The 15939-nt window shown below is 43.5% G+C and overlaps 1 protein-coding gene and 1 long non-coding RNA gene across 7 annotated transcripts in view; one reads left to right on the forward strand and one right to left on the reverse strand.

Annotated features, from left to right (window-relative positions):
* The first annotated feature begins 1476 nt into the window (after positions 1–1476).
* On the forward strand, positions 1477–4412 carry LOC147375311 (uncharacterized). The gene is made up of 3 exons (XR_015158799.1): positions 1477–3194; positions 3282–3402; positions 4169–4412. It is a non-coding gene; the product is annotated as an uncharacterized LOC147375311 (long non-coding RNA).
* A 9060-nt stretch (positions 4413–13472) lies between these two features.
* Positions 13473–15939, reverse strand: part of LOC147375312 (BEN domain-containing protein 5) — a 1469512-nt gene continuing 1467045 nt past the window's right edge. For all 6 annotated transcript variants that reach the window (XM_086387400.1, XM_086387368.1, XM_086387358.1 and 3 more), the window contains one exon: positions 13473–13643. In XM_086387400.1, the coding sequence (XP_086243526.1) occupies positions 13535–13643 (109 nt within the window). In that variant the 3' untranslated portion in view covers positions 13473–13534. The remainder of the gene's footprint in view (positions 13644–15939) is intronic.

The following is a 15939-nucleotide window of genomic DNA, read 5'->3' on the forward strand; positions in this document are numbered from 1 at the left end:
TTATAGTACAATTAGAATAATATTTCTATTTTTTAAAGTTGTATACGTATTCAAGTTCTATTTTCTGTGAATTTCACATAGATAAGAAAATGTTACAAATACCTATTATAAAAAACAAGTGTTGGGTCTGGTAGCACTGATTCACTGCTCTACAGTGTTAGTAGCTCCATCATGTCGAGCTCTTTGGGACCCAGCCAAGAATACCACCACTCCCTCCTCCAAGAGATCTTCCCGACCCAGGGATGGAACCTGCATTTCCTGTTACTTCCACGATGAGGGTGGATCCTTTGCCACTGGAGCCATCAGAGAAGCCTCTTGATTTGAGTAAGCTTATCATGTAAACACAAGGAAGAACAAGATTAGCTCTAGACGCCCCCTGCTGGTGGGGATGAGTTGATGCCATTCTGATAGCCTCTCCCACACTGTGGTGACAGATTCTGGAATTTGCCTTTAGATTTTGGCATCTGCTTTAAAAAAACTGAGCCACCAGGGAAGCTTCTCTGGTGGCTCAGATGGTAAATGATCTGCCTGCAATGCAGGAGACCCAGGTTCGGAACCCTGAGTCGGGAAGATCCCCTGGAGAAGGGCATGGCGACCCACTCTAATATTCTTGCCTGGAGAATCCCGTGGACGGAGGAGCCTGGCGGGCTACAGTCCCTAGGATCGCAAGAGTCGGACACAACTAAGGGACTAACCCTTAAAAAGGTTATCAACAGGTATTTGGCAGAAAACAACAAAATTCTGTAAAGCAATTATCCTACAATTTATTTATTTATTTTTTTTAGCAATTATCCTACAATTTAAAAAACAATTAAAAAAAAAAAAGGCTATCAACAAATCCAAAAACTTCCAGGCAAGCATAACTAAGTCATCAATGTATCTGAAAATTGTAACCTAAACAACAGCTCGGGGGGTGGGGGGAGGCGGGGTGTATTAAGACGCCTTGGAGATATTTAGCTTGATTATGTGATTCAGACGGAGAAGGCAACGGCACCCCACTCCAGGACTCTTCCCTGGAAAATCCCATGGACGGAAGAGCCTGGTAGGCTGCAGTCCATGGGGTCGCGAAGAGTTGGACACGACTGAGCGACTTCACTTTCTCTTTTCACTTTCATGCACTGGAGAAGGAAACGGCAACCCACTCCATCGTTCTTGCCTGGAGAATCCCAGGGACGGGGGAGCCTGGTGGGCTGCGGTCTATGGGGTCGCACAGACTTGGACATGACTGAAGCGACTTAGCAGCAGCAGTAGCAGCAGCATGTGATTCAGGAGTTGCGTGCAGGTGGAATGAGATAGAACTAAATTCTATCATTTAGTTTCTGCAGGGCTGAGATGGATAAACTAGTCCTGAGTGAGGGAGAGGGGAAAGCTAGGATCAGTAGCCCCATAACAGGAATGAATGCTTCCAAAATATTAGGGTGCAAATATGGTCATTTTAAAGAAGTTAAATAAATTATCCTTTCCCTCTCTCCTCAGATGACCTCCCAGGTGGCTCAGACGGGGAAGTGTCTGTCTCTCAATGAGGGAGACCTGGGTTCGATCCCTGGGTCGGGAAGATTCCTTGGAGAAGGCAATGGCAGCCGACTCCAGTACTCATGCCTAGAAAATCCCATGGACGGAGGAGCCTGGTGCAGGCTACTGTCCATGGGGTCGCAAAGTTTCGGACACGACTGAGCGACTTCACTTTCTTTCTTTCTTTAGAGGACTTATTTCCTGAGAGTTCAGTATCTCTTTCCTGAGTCTTCCTTTTATTCGTCTAGGAGTCAGCTTCAAACTGGGGTTTGTTATGTTTTCACAGCCAAAGGGAGACCGAACGAGGCCGGGTATTCCGGTCCTGCTGTTCATCTTGCTACCACGTGGTAGCGCTGTTGAAGACAGTCCAGTGGAATATAACAAGAGCGGCAGGCGAGCTGCGGAGTCCGTAGGAGCGATTGCCCTGGTCCTCCGAGGAAGACTAGCAGTCGCCGAAAGGAATTGCATACTCTGGCCCCTGAAGTTTTCAATTTTTAGTACTTGCTCTTTCAGATGAAATGTCCATTTACATTTCAAGGAACAAGCCAGCACCATTTGCACTGTGGCTCTGGTGTCTGACTCTTCAGACCCAAACCTGTATCCCTTCCCCCTGGCGGTATGGCAGTTTTTCCTCTAGAACTCAGAATACAGAGTCTCATTCTCCCCATTTCTCAGGCTATTTGCTATCCCTCCAATAGTACTCAGCCCATTTCTGTTCCTGCCTATTCTGTGCTCTCAGTTTCTCTTAATATACAATTATGGTTATATAATAATTATACCCCTGGCAAAACATCGTAGCAGACACCTACCATAAATGAATAAAGGAGAAGGCAGATTTTAACTTAAGAGAGAACTTTTAAAATCTAGACCTCTGTAATGTCTGCCTCAAGAGGTAGTGAGTGCCTCCTCCAGAAATACTTAAAAGAGGCCCTTTGAGCATTCCCGCAGACCAGTACCCCAACAGGCATACATGACAGGGACACCTGCCATCTGGATGCCGTGGCCCAGAGAGGACAAATCCCCAGTCCCCCAAATGTATTCTACTATCACAGTCTCCCCCTCTTTTGTCGAAACTAATGAGTCACGATTCGAGTAATGTTTTTCTGTGGCTCCAAAACCATTTTGCTTAATGAGGTACTAAGTCTTTATAATTAGGCCCAGAAGGAAATCAGGACATGGCCCTTAAGAGCAATAATTATTTCAGTTATTTATGGTAATAAAAAATTGAAAATAGGAATTCTTCCTCAGAATGCGACTATTTATTCTTTTACATATTGCCTAACAGGCAATTACCCTATTAAGGCTGCGTTTTGTTGCTAAAGACATTAATTGAAATGTAAATTAAATGTAAATCAGCTAATTAAATTGATATGTAATGAACTTGTCAGACTGGCCTCTCTGATCAGATGCATTTCACTAATAAACAAGCATTGCAGCCGGCCTGACACGCAGCTGGGGTGCAGGATGCCTGTGCTGTTCCCCACCAGACATTCTGGTGATGAAGGGAGGGTCTGCGTTGCCCAGATCTTCAGGGAGAAAGGAGAGCAGTTCAGTCAGGCCCTCAGAAACATGTTTTCCTTCTGATACCTCTCTGTGGCCTCATTTTTTCTTGTGATTTCAGATGGAAAAGCTGGAGAATTCACCTAAAGCTGGATCAAGTAAATGGAACATCTAGACGTAGGGTGAGTTTGGAGTGGCTCCTTTAGGGATGCAACTTCGTTTCTCTGATACTTTCATCTGTGTACTCCTTGTGTTCACTTCTTCTGTAGGTTGGTGTCTTCACAGACCACATTCTTACCACATGCAGCAGGAGGCAGGCTGTTGTTTCTACAATGACTGGACAAAAATACTGAGTCTTGTGCCAGTTGAACGAGAACAGCTTTGCAGCTGGTATGCACTGGTACAACTGTGCCCGTTGTTAAATGGTGAAACACTTCCCTATAGTTGGTAAATAGCTGCTTTCCCCGATAGCTGCTTCCCCATCAATGGTCTCTCCCTTCCGTGGTCTCTCCAGCTCCTCCTCCCCGACCCCCAGCCCTTCAGTGGACTCCTTGATTTAGCAAGAAAAGGATCAGTGCCGGGTGTAAGAGGGGGCCTTCAGAACCCCGCTGTGGCATCATGTCTGTACCTATTCTGATTGGTTGGTGCCCTTGCTCTGCTGCTTGCTAGATATTTGGAAAATTTTTCCCACATTGGATCACTCTTAAACCAATCCCTGTGATTAGGGAAATTCCATTTACTGCTTAGCTACACTTCTGAATTTACACTGTGGCAATAAGAAGACTTTTTCTTGATGACTCTAGAGCAAGTTTGAATATGCACTAGAATCACATGGAAGACATTTTACAAATGCAAACTGTATTTATTTTTCTCTGACTTACTTCACTATGTATAACAGGCTCACTAGAACCAAATTCAAATATGTTCTTTTTTATGGCCAAGTAATATTCCATTGTATATAGGTACCTCATCTTCTTTATGTATGGCAGAAACCAACACAACATTGTAAAATGTTTAATTTTCAATTAAAATTATTTTTTAAATTTTCAATTAAAAAATAGAAAAAAAAAATGCAGAGTAAGACTGCTGAGCCCGCCCCCCCCCCCCCCCAATATTTGATTCAGGAGTGAGTCCTAAGACTTTACCTTTCCATCAGGTTCTCAGATGATGCCAGTGGTACAGGACTGACTGAGGAACACCCTTTGAGAACCCCTGCTCTGGGTCTTTGCCATCTTCTGGAGAACTGAGAGCACAGTCATTCAAATCATTTCCTGTGTTGGGAAGTTAAAAGAGGGACCTGGTTGATGAAAGCTGTTATGGTCTAGGGGTCAGAAAACTATGGGCCAGAGACCAAATCCGCCTACCATGTGCTTTTGCAAATAAAGTTGTTTTGGAACACAGCCATGTTCATCTGTGTATGGATTGTCTATAGTTACTTCCATACTGCATTGGCAGAATTGAGTAACTGGGACAGAGATCTTATGGCCTGCAAAATCTACAATATTTACTAACTGGCTCTCTCAGAAAAAAAGTTTGCTGACCCTATTTGAGATTAATCAGAGCCCACCCCTGCATTCGAAAGTAAAAGATAAATCTCATTTATTAATTAGCCTGGCTGCTACACAGCTGAAGACAAGTAAAATGGGTGGAAAAAACCAAATCATGTCTACCATCCTCATCAACTGAGTGGGTATGACAATACTTGCTATAAAGAAGGTTTAGTATTTTGCAATCAAATGATCAACCTTAACACATGAGCAGAAGCAAGCAGAAATATTCTTTAGCATCAGGGATAAGGGTACGAAGCATAACAAGATTTATTTTACTACAGTTCCCTAGCTAGCTCAGAGACCCATTTACCAGCAGACTGGACTCTTAACTCTATCTGCAAATCTAGAGCCCTTCAGGTCTGGTAAACCTAAGAACTATTCCAGACTTCTACATACCAAGGTCTGGGGAAGGAAGCACAGGTGGTTCTTATCCAAGCAAGACAAAGCTGAAAACATTCAATCATTTAACAAATATTTACTGAACATCTGCTTCAAGTAAAAGAAGGGTACAAAATGGGGTCATCCTAAAGTTCACCGTCATGGAGCTTTGCCCATGCCCACAGAGTTTTCCAGAAATCTTTTAGTGACTACCCTTTTTAAATCTCATTTTTTGATATAAAATGTAACACTTCCTGATAAAGAAATAGAACACTTCCAGCCTCTCAGGATTAGCCTTCAATACCTCCTACCCTTGTGATCCTTCCTTCCAAAATTCTTCTCTCTTTAGAGGTAACCACTATCCTGACTTTTGTGAAATTACTTTCTTGCTTTGTTTTATACTTTTACCACCTAAGTGTATATGCCTAAATGATTTAATTTAGTTTTCTCTGTTTTGTGGCTTTATGTAAATATGATCACACACTATGTACTTTTTTGTCTTGATATTAAGATTCATCCATACTTTGTGAGTGACACTATTATGATTTTTGAATAGCATTTCATTGTATGAATCTGCCATACTGTAGGTATCCATTCTACAGGTGAAAGTGGAAGTCACTCAGTTGTGTCCGACTCTTTGCAATTCCATGGACTATGCAATCCATGGAATTCTCTAGGCCAGAATACTGGAGTGGGTAGCCGTTCCCTTCTCCAAGGAATCTTCCCAACCCAGGGCTCAAATCCATGTCTCCTGTATTGGCAGGCAGATTCTTTACCAGCCAAGCCACCAGGGAAGCCCCCAGGTGGGATGTTTCCAATTTGAGGCTATTGCAAACAGTGCTGCTATGAGCTTGCTTGTGCATGCCTCCTGGAGCACTTGGGCGTTAGTTTCTCTAGGGCATGATACCCAGGGGTGCAATTGCTAGGTCACAGTGTAAGAGGATCCTCGACTGTATTGGGTCATGCCAAATTGGTTTTCAGACCTCCAACTGACATCCTTAAGAGTGGAAGAGTGTTCCCATTACCCCAAATCCTTGCCAGCACTAGATACCATCTGACTTTTAAATTTTGCCAATCTGATGTGTGTGTTTAGAGTCATCTCATATGGTCTTAATTGGCGTTTCCATGACTCAATGGAAATTCACAAAAATGGAATTTTTGTATGTGTTTTGGCCATATGGATTCCTTTTTATGAATTGCTGTTTAAGGGCTTCCCTGGTGGCTCAGAACAGTAAAGAATCTGCCTGTAATGCAAGAGACCCAGGTTCAGTCCCTGGATGGGGAAGATACCCTGGAGAAGGGAATGGGAACCCTCTCCAGTATTCTTGCCTGGAAAATTCCATGGACAGAGGAACCTAGTGCTACAGTCTATGGGGTTGCAAAGAGTCAGACACGACTGAGTGACTAACACACATTTGAGTCTTTTGGCCATTTGTCTACGGGGCTGAGATGCTGGACATCTTTCACTTGCCCCTTCAGATCCACTCACAACTTCTTCACTCTGCTCTATGTCCTTGGGGGCTGATCCTGATGAGTTACAGCCCTGGGCAAACTGATCCTCTGACTTCAGCAGTGGACCATTGAGGAGCATTGGAGGGAGAGAAGAGGAAAGGAGGGATGAAAGGAGACAGGGAGAAAAAAAAGGAAGAGAAAGGGTTGGGTGTTTTGTTCTTCAATTCTCTCTCTGCTTGGGCTTCCCTGGTGGCTCAGTGGTAAAGGATCTGCCTGCCAATGCAGGAGACATGGATTAGAGCCCTGGGTTGGGAAGATCCCTTGGAGAAGCAACTGAAATGGCAACTCATTCCAGCAGTCTTGCCTGGGAAATTCCACAGACAGAGGAGCTTGGTGGTCTATAGTCCATGGGGTTGCAAAAGAGTCAGACACAGCTTAACAACTAAACAACAACAATCTCTCTGCTGAGTCACTAGGGGCTGACTCTATTCCTTGATCCACTATCACAGCTCCTGGCAGGCAGCTCTCTCCAATAGTTCTTTCTGTTTCTGAGTTCTAGGGACCATTACTTCTCCTTGTCCTTTTAGACTTGGAGGACTTCTCTTGTGACATCCCTACACGCCACTCTCAACTTTGTAAATTGTCTAATTATAAGGCTTTCCACAAATTTGCAATATTTTTCCAGCTGTTTCCTGACACAGGTGATTGTCATTTTGCAATGCATTTTCAGGACTCCTGTATTGTGTTTGGGATATACTCCTTTGTTCGTTATGTGTGTATAAGTATCTTCTCCCACTCAAATCACTTTCTTCACAGTGGCTTAAAAAACCTTTTTATCAGAAAATAAAACGCAGATTTATAAAATCACAAGAAGCAAAGAATAGGTTAATGGATTCTTATGTACCCCAATGTTCATTGCAGCACTATTTACAACAGTCAGGACATGAAAGCAACCTAAATGTCCATCAATGGATGAATGAATAAAGAAGATGTGATACATTTATACAATGAAATATTACTGAGCCATAATAAAGAACAAAATAATGCCATTCCCAGAGACATGGATTGACCTAGAGGTTGTCATACTGAGTGAAGTCAGATAAAGACAAATACTATGTAATATTGCTTATATGTGGAATCTAAAATGAAAACAAATTAACTTATTTACAAAATAGAAATAGAGTCACATATATAGAAAACAAAACTTATGGTTACCAAGGGGGAAAGGAGTGGGGGATAAATTGGGGGACTGGGATTGGCATATACACACTACTATATATAAAATAGATAATAAGGATCTACTGTGTAGTGCTCCTTATTAATTATCTATTTTATATATAGTAGTGTGTATCGCTAAGAGTCGGACACGACTGAGCGACTTCATTTTCACTTTTCACTTTCACACACTGGAGAAGGAAATGGCAAGCCACTCCAGTGTTCTTGACTGGAGAATCCCAGGGACGGGGGAGCCTTGTGGGCTGCTGTCTGTGGAGTCGCAGAGAGTCGGACACGACTGAAGTGACTTAGCAGTATAGCACGGGGAACTCTCCTCAATACTATGTAGTGACATATATGGGCAAAGAATCCAAAAGAAGGGATATATGTATAACTGATTCACTTTGCTGTGCAGCAGAAACTAACAGAACATTGTAAATCAACGGTGATCCAATAATTGTTAATTTAAAAAGAAAAAAAAAAGCCTTTTTATCATAAAATAAAATGTAAATATAGAAAATCACACAAAACAAAGAGTAACTTAATGGCTTATTTTAAGATAGACACCCTTATAAACATCAATCAAGATCAAATAAGAACCCTTCTTTTGTTTCACATCAGGCTTAGGTCAAAAAACCTTAAAAATGGGTCAGTTGAAACTTGCACATCTTAGCTTGGCAGCCATGACCCCACATGATGTGGACCCACAGCACATCCTCCCCACCTGCCTCCTTGCCTTCTATGCTCCAGGTTATTGGCCTTGATCCTGTTTCTCAAACGTGCCATATTCTTTTGGATTTAGGGTTGTTACATTAAACTAGCTATCCTCTCCCTTAGTTGCTGCTTACAGGTATCCCCCTCAGATAGTTCTATACCTATTAAATAAATTGAATTTATACAGTGGGAACTATTGCCTCCCCTTCTGTTTTCTGGAAGAGTTGGTAGAGAATTGGTATTATTTCTTCCCTTAATGTTTGATAGAATTCATCAGCAAAACCATCCTGGCCTGGAGTGTTTTTGTGGCGAAGTTTTCAAGTACAGATTTTGGGATGGTGTTAGGCTAGAGATGAGGATCTGGAGTTACAAAATTCAAGGGTTTGAAAGCCGCATTTTGAGGCTGGGGAACACCTAGATGGTTGGAGGTGGTATCATGGTGTCAAAGTGCTTGGGCTTTGAAGCCGGACTTAAGTGTGTGTGACTCCTCCCTCCACCGCTCACTAGTGATGTGGCCCTGGTTATGTTACTCTTCGTGCCTCCAACTCCTCATCTACAAAGTGGGGACTGTATACTTTCCTCTCAGGGTTATTGGGAGCATTGAGAACGCATGTGAATCTCCTGGCATTAGTGGTAGTAGATGTTGGAAGCACTGGCACCATTACTCACCTGATGAAAGTTACTTGAATTACAGCCATAGTGCCTAGAAGTCAGTCAACATGGTAGTTTTTCAAACCCAAAGATTTGAAATGTTAACTCATGTTCCACATTACCGAAACAATCTGGCCAAATGCTTCCGCAGACCTGGACTGGGGTGGGGCCCGGGTGTAGGAGTCTTGGTGAAGATAACTGTCACATAGGCATAGTTCTGTACAACGAATTCACATTTGCTTTGCAGTAATTGGTGAAGTGGTAAATGTCTTCGACAGGAGAGAATATAGTGGAGGCCAGATTTTAGAGGATAAACAAGGATTTTGAAGTCAGCAAGACCAGGGTTCAATCTCCAGTGTGTCTTGACCTTACCCTGAAATGTGAACTTCAGTTGTGGGGAAGGGATGCAGAAATATTGACTTCCTATTGATAACCTCCTTGGTATGAGCAGCCCACATCGGCCCCTTTAGGATCGACATATTTAATAAATGTGTCAACTGGCATCTTTGTCATTTTTACTTTAATGCAGCTCATCAGGAGCTTAGCATTGAGGAGCCCTTGAATTTGAAGCTTACAGAGCAATTAAACTTCCTCCTGGGAGAATTCAGACCTGGAGATTGTCAGTGCACAGAGATAAGCAATTGTGTATTCATCTCCCTCTTACCAGAAAAATGGAATGCTCCAGAGTTCATTAAGGACTTACACTGTATTTCAATAAGCTGTGTGTACATTGCATTCTATGTAATGAATCTAGAAAACTACTCAGCTAATAAACTCAAGGAACCAGCCCATCTTCTATTAATTTCCTTTAATTAGCTATCATCAGGAGAGCACTGAATGTCTGCCTGAAGTGATTCCTACCCCCCTAATGGGAATGATCAGTAATGTTGAACCAACCTTGGCCTTGCTGATAAGCAAAATGCTGACATATCCATGCCATCATCTCCTGACAGTGCCCTGAGTCAGACGTGGCAGACAGCATTATTATCCTCATCAGATCCTGGATCTCAGAGAGATGAAGTGACTTGCCCAAGGTCACAGGGAGTTTCTGTGAATCTGCAAAGTCAGGTCATTAAAAGCATGGGCTCTGGATTCAGGTACATCTGTGTTCAAATCCCAGCTCCGAAGCTAGCGATGTGACTGACTGTAGTGGCCCTGGCCAGCACTCACTCTTACCCCTTTGCCCTCATCATTTGGAACACTGCCCAGCTTCTGACTGCCAGCAGCTGTATTTATATGGCCACTAGAGACTGCTTTGGCCCAGCCGCAGCCATCTAGAAATGACAGGGAATTTAGGCTCATTGGGAACAGCCTTAACCAAGGCTGACTGGAGTTTGTGAAAAATACCCATCTCTCTCATCCCAGGAGTGTGATAATCCTGAGATGTGAGTACACTATCTCCCCAAGTTTCCCCAGCGGAGGTAGGTTCTGGTTATCTGCAGTGGCAGCTGGCTTGCTAATGAACATTTCGTTGGCTGCCTACTCTCATCATCTCATTTTTCCATTTCCTTATTGTTTTTTCTTGAGACCTCCTTCTTACATAAATCCCTTGTACTTGAGTCCTTACCCCAGGGTCTGTTTGGGGATAACCTGAACTAAGTGACCTTTGAAAAATCATTTAACTCTGCTCAGATCCTCAGTTTCCTAATCTGTAAAAGAAGGAATCTATATAGTACTCACCTCAAAGGTCTGTAGCAAAGTTTAAAGGACACATTGCAAATGAAGGGTTTTGTATGTTTCTGTTTCTAACAGCAAAATTTTAACATTAAAAAAAAAAGGGGAAATAACCTAAATGTCTAACAAGAAGGAATGGGTAAATATATTAGGTTTATCTGTATGATAGAATGGACACGAACTTGGGCAAGCTCCAGGAGATAGTGAGGGACAGGGAGGCCTGGAGTGCTGCAGCCCATGGGGTCACAAAGGCTCAGACATGACTTAGTGACTGAAAAACAGCAGGATGATAGAATATCACATAATCAGTGAAAATTATTTTCGATGAATATCTGATGACACAGAGAACTGTACATGAAAACTACATATTACACATCTAGCAGGGGAGCTCAGTGGGGGGAGAGGTCTGAAACTATTAATATAAAATTATGAAAAGCTGTTAAATATAGTTAAAATACATGGAGTTATCTTTTGATGGTGGTAAGTTATTTTCTTTATGTCTTTTCCTATTTTTAAAACGTCAAATGTATGATGTTTTTAATCATGAAAAAGGAAACATTACTTATAGAAATTGATTAAGATTTCAACTATAAGATACAAAGGGTTTCCCTGGTGGCTCAGTGGTGAAGAATCCACCTGCAAATGCAGGAGACACGGGTTTGATCCCTGATCTGGGAAGATCCCACGTGCAGTGGAGCAGCTGGGCCCTTGTGCTACAACTATTGAGCCTGGACTCTAGAATCTGAGAGCCGCAACCACTGAAGCCCAAGTGTCCAGAAGTCTGTGCTCTGAAACAGGAGAAGCTACTTCAATGAGAAGCCTGAGCACAGCAACTATAAAGTAGCCCCTGCTAGTGCTCGGCACAACTAGAGAAAAGCCCATGCAGCTACGAAGATCCAGCACAGCCAAAAATAAATAAATAGATGAAAAAAAAAATAATAAAGATACCTTCAAAATGTATAGTAAACATATTGTTTTTATTTTCCTTTTTCCTCAAATGCATTAATTATTAAAAGAAAATTCAGTTTTCATGCAATATCAGAGTCGACAAGCAAGAGCAGGGCTGTGCAAAGGCTTAAGGAGTGTCTGAAGCTGAGGTCCTTTGAGCCCAAGCTTCAGGTTACTGCCCCTCCGCCTGCCAAGTCTCTCCCTCCTTTGATCCTGCCCTGAGATGATCCTTCATAATTTTATTTCAGTCACTCTTCTGGCTACCATTAGTGGTGTGAATTCCAAGCTGGAGTATCAAGTTGAGGCAACTTCGTCAACAGGCCCAGCATCAATAGCACATTTGATGCAGCTTGACCCAGCTCTAGATTCATTTCTTCTGAGGACTCCTTGATCTACCTGTCCATGCCCCATGTTGATCATCCCTATACATCAAACTCTATCTACATCCAACTTCCCCCACCCTCCATTTACTTCCCACATTGTAGGTAGAAATTATTCTTAAGAAGTAGAAAGACAGTCTTCCATCCATCTTTCCAGCCTTTCACTCAGCATATAACCACTGGATATGCAATGCTATGTGATCACTTGCTAGATTCTTGGAATAAAGAGTTGACTCAGGCACTGTCCCCCCCAAACTTGACAGTCATGGGATAGCAAAGACAAGGCACTCATGCCTCACTTGAGCCTCCTGTGCCCAGGTCTAGCATGTGCTTGCGCTGCCTGCCTTGCATCTCCTCAACTCCTCTGATTTCAGCACAGCTATGGTGGACAGTTTCAGGCATTTGGAACTGGACTGGGGCTATGTCGGGAATCAGCCTTGCAGAGCAAGACAGCAAGTGAAGGGGAATTTATACCCAAGGAGGCAACCCTCAGCTGTCTCCCTGTCTTCTGGGGAGACAACTCTGGGGAGAGTTTTTGCGCCGGTTCCAAGAAAGTTTCTGGAGGGATTGACCTTTCCCCTCAGTGATAATTAGCTCATTAACACACCATTTACTGGGTTTTCTCCCTGTCCTGTGTCACTTTTGCCTCTCCCTTATCTCTGCTTCCAGGTATCACTTGGAGATTAAGCTGCTTGCTCTGAGTTTCTTGTTCCAGTCCCTGCTTTTGAAAAAACCCAAACTAAGATACCATGGCAGGCATTATGAATGGAAGGAAGGAAGGAAAGAAGGAAAGGAGGAATGGAGGGAAGACAAAAGAAAGAGGGAGAGAGAGAAAGAAAGGAAAGAAGGAAGGAAGACTGATGGTATTATAATGAGAGGAGAGAAGGGTGCTGGAGGTGGATGAATGACCCCTTCTTTGATGAAGGAAGGAGGTGGATGGACGACCACCTGCTTTGATGAAAGAAGACCCTGTCACCTCAGTATCCATTTGTGATGAAAGTCCATAGCTTCCTATGTGTGTTCCACCCTGTTGGCTTGACTCATTATCTTGGAAATATTGAGCCTAAGAGTAATGTGGATGTAACTAATAATAATAGTTACCCTCGAAGGAACACTTCCATTTGCTAGGGACTTTATTTATATCGTGTCACTTAATTTTCACAAACTCCTTGTGGCTTAGGCACTAATTAATCCCATTTTATAAGTGAGGAACCTCTGGTTCATAGAGGTGGCTCAAGGTCATACAGTGACAGAGCTAGATCTCAGCTGGGTCAGTCAGATACCAGAGTCCATTGTCCTGTGTGCCCCTCTCTTCATGAGTCTATTACAGCATCCAATAAGGGTCCCACTTCTCCAGTTGCTTGGCAAGCAATTTATAATGCATGCTCTTGAAATCTGGGTGTGCTTCCTCAGGGTCTATGGTGGCCCTAGCAGGGCTGTGCAGTGAAGTACAGGAAATAAAGCACAAGTCCATTTGTTACTCACCATTAACCAACACTTAAGATAAAACATTGCTTTATTTATTCTCTCTGGCAGCTCAAACATGCTCCACGGTATCTATTACACAGTGATGTTAATTAGGTCCGCAGCACTGCACCTTCTGTAGGCAAGGTTCGCTGTGTCGCCCGCTGGTCTCATCTCTCCGGAGGCCTCTGGTTCAGCACCAGGTCTGAGGGACAGAAAGAATCTTTGGGAGGCCCGCATCACCACCAGTGTTGCTGAGCCAAGTGTGGGTCTTTACTACCCATACATCTTGCCCAAGCATTGCTCTAGAAACCTGGCATGATCTTCAAGGCTGGCATGAGATCCTCTTTCAAGGGTGGGCAGTTGGGTTGGAGGGGTCCTAGAACTCCCCAGCTGGCAGAATTATAGAAGCCTTTAATGATCACTACAACAGGCTCATTTTATAGATGTGTGGGCTGAGGTTGGGAGAGGGAGACTGCCTTTTCTAACATTGCTAGTAGACTGGGATTTGATTCTGAATATTTTTGCTTCCAGTTCAGGCTCTTTCTAATGGATCATTTTGAGGTCCCTATCCCTTGCTTTCACCCCCTCCCCTTGTGTGGCTGTAGAATGGATGCATGTGGAGAATGTTGGTTCCTTTTCCCCACTGGGTCCATTTCCCCTGAAGTTCCTTAAGTAATCTCATGGAGTAAACAGAACACTCATTCTTAATTCCGATCTGCAGGGGAGATTGAGGTTCAGAGGGAAGATGACAGCAGCTGAATCAGGCTTAAATCCAGGCTTCTGACTTGGCACTTTTTCTAATAACCACATGTCCTCCTTGAGGATGAATGAATGAATGAATGGATTCTAAACATGCTAAAGAATGAATTCAGGCATGCACAAGGAACAAGGCTTAACATTTGAAAATCCCCAGCAAAGCCGAAGTCTCAGGGCCCATGCAGCTGCTCTGCTCTGCGTTTATTCACAGCACTCTCCGCTTCCAAACACGGCCCAGGACTCAGCCTGGTTTACAGCAGGCCCTGAGCAAGTGCCTCTGAAATTGAACAGAAGAGAACACTCTGGAATCATGGCTCTGAACCACTCATTTCTCCAGGAGCAGCTTGAAGGGGTATTGGGGTGTTAAGGAGAGCAGTCTCTCCATTCCCAACACCATGCCACAGCTGTGTTTCCTACCTTAGGTCGAGGCTGGCCTGAAGAAGGAGAAAGAGAAAACCATGCGGGAGCACAAGAAGACCAACATACAGGAAAGAGCTGTCAACGCCAGGCCATCTGCTGACCGCGTGAGGGAGAGGGGTTCTTGGCGCGCTTCCTACCCCAAGAGGCTGATCTGGCTGGAATCCCTATGAGCCTTCCCTGGGAATAGGAAGGAGGAGAGGTGACCCTGACATCCTTTGGGCACAGTCTCAGGGAGGCTGGGCAAAGGGGGTGACCCATTAATATGGATGAAATGTCAAGAGATTAGATAGAATTTTAAACAGAAACTTAATCCAGGCCTCAGACTGGGAGGTGACAGAAAAATGTGCGTAGAATTGACAATGATCTGTAACTGAATACTCAGTAATGCACACACACACACACATTTACAACTACACAAACATGCATTTTCACACCCAGATATAGAGATTACTCATAAAAGTCTCACACACAATGCAAGTATACCAGTACACACACATTTTACATCTATCACAGTCACTTTTTTTCCATCTCTCTCAGCCTCTCCCCATCCCTCTCCTTTCTTTTTCTCCCTGTCATGAATACTCTTAGGTTTAAAGTTCGACACCTTTATATATGGACCTGTAAGCCAAGTTTGCTCTACTTTTCCCAGAAGTTTAAGGGGCTACCCTTATTTATGAACTTCTAGAGGGAGGGATAGATGGAGAAACAGAGCGGCATTAGCTTCACAGAAACATTCTGTTCAGAGCAGGCATCTCATCTCCATGCTCATCACTGTCATCCTCATCAGCAACAACAGCAGTAGCAGCAGCAGCGATACCTGCCTATTCTCAGTGAGTATTTACTCTCTGCTGGGCCTTGTCCTGGGACCTGAGCAATGAGTGAGTCAGTTTTTCCATCTCTAATCATCTCACCCCAAGAACAAAGAAAAATAGAGTGGGGAGGATAAAGCTGATACACAGAAATGAAATGCCAAAGCCACTGACAAGGGCCAAGTGAAAGGTTCAGACAATGGTTCTCAAGAAGCTCAGTAGATGAGTTACCCCTGAGGGCTGGGAGGTGAGGGAAGACTTCCTCAAGGAGGGGTCTTGAAAGACAGGTAAAAATCAAGTCAGCAGAAAGGAATGAGAAGTGCTTCGCAAACACAGATGTTTAATAAGTTTTGTTGGATAAATTAATGACAGGACAATCTATGTCAAAGGCAAGGAATGGACCAGGTAGGGGAGCGACTGATCTGATCTGATCTGATACTTTCCCAATCATTCTATCTCTGGATCCTCACAATACTCTTGAGAGTGGGTCGGTCGGGGATTATGTACCTATTT

Source organism: Bos grunniens, chromosome 3 (genome assembly GCF_055505025.1).
Source record: "Bos grunniens cultivar Pamir isolate PY7600 chromosome 3, Bosgru_T2T1.0, whole genome shotgun sequence".
Lineage (NCBI taxonomy): Eukaryota > Metazoa > Chordata > Mammalia > Artiodactyla > Bovidae > Bos > Bos grunniens.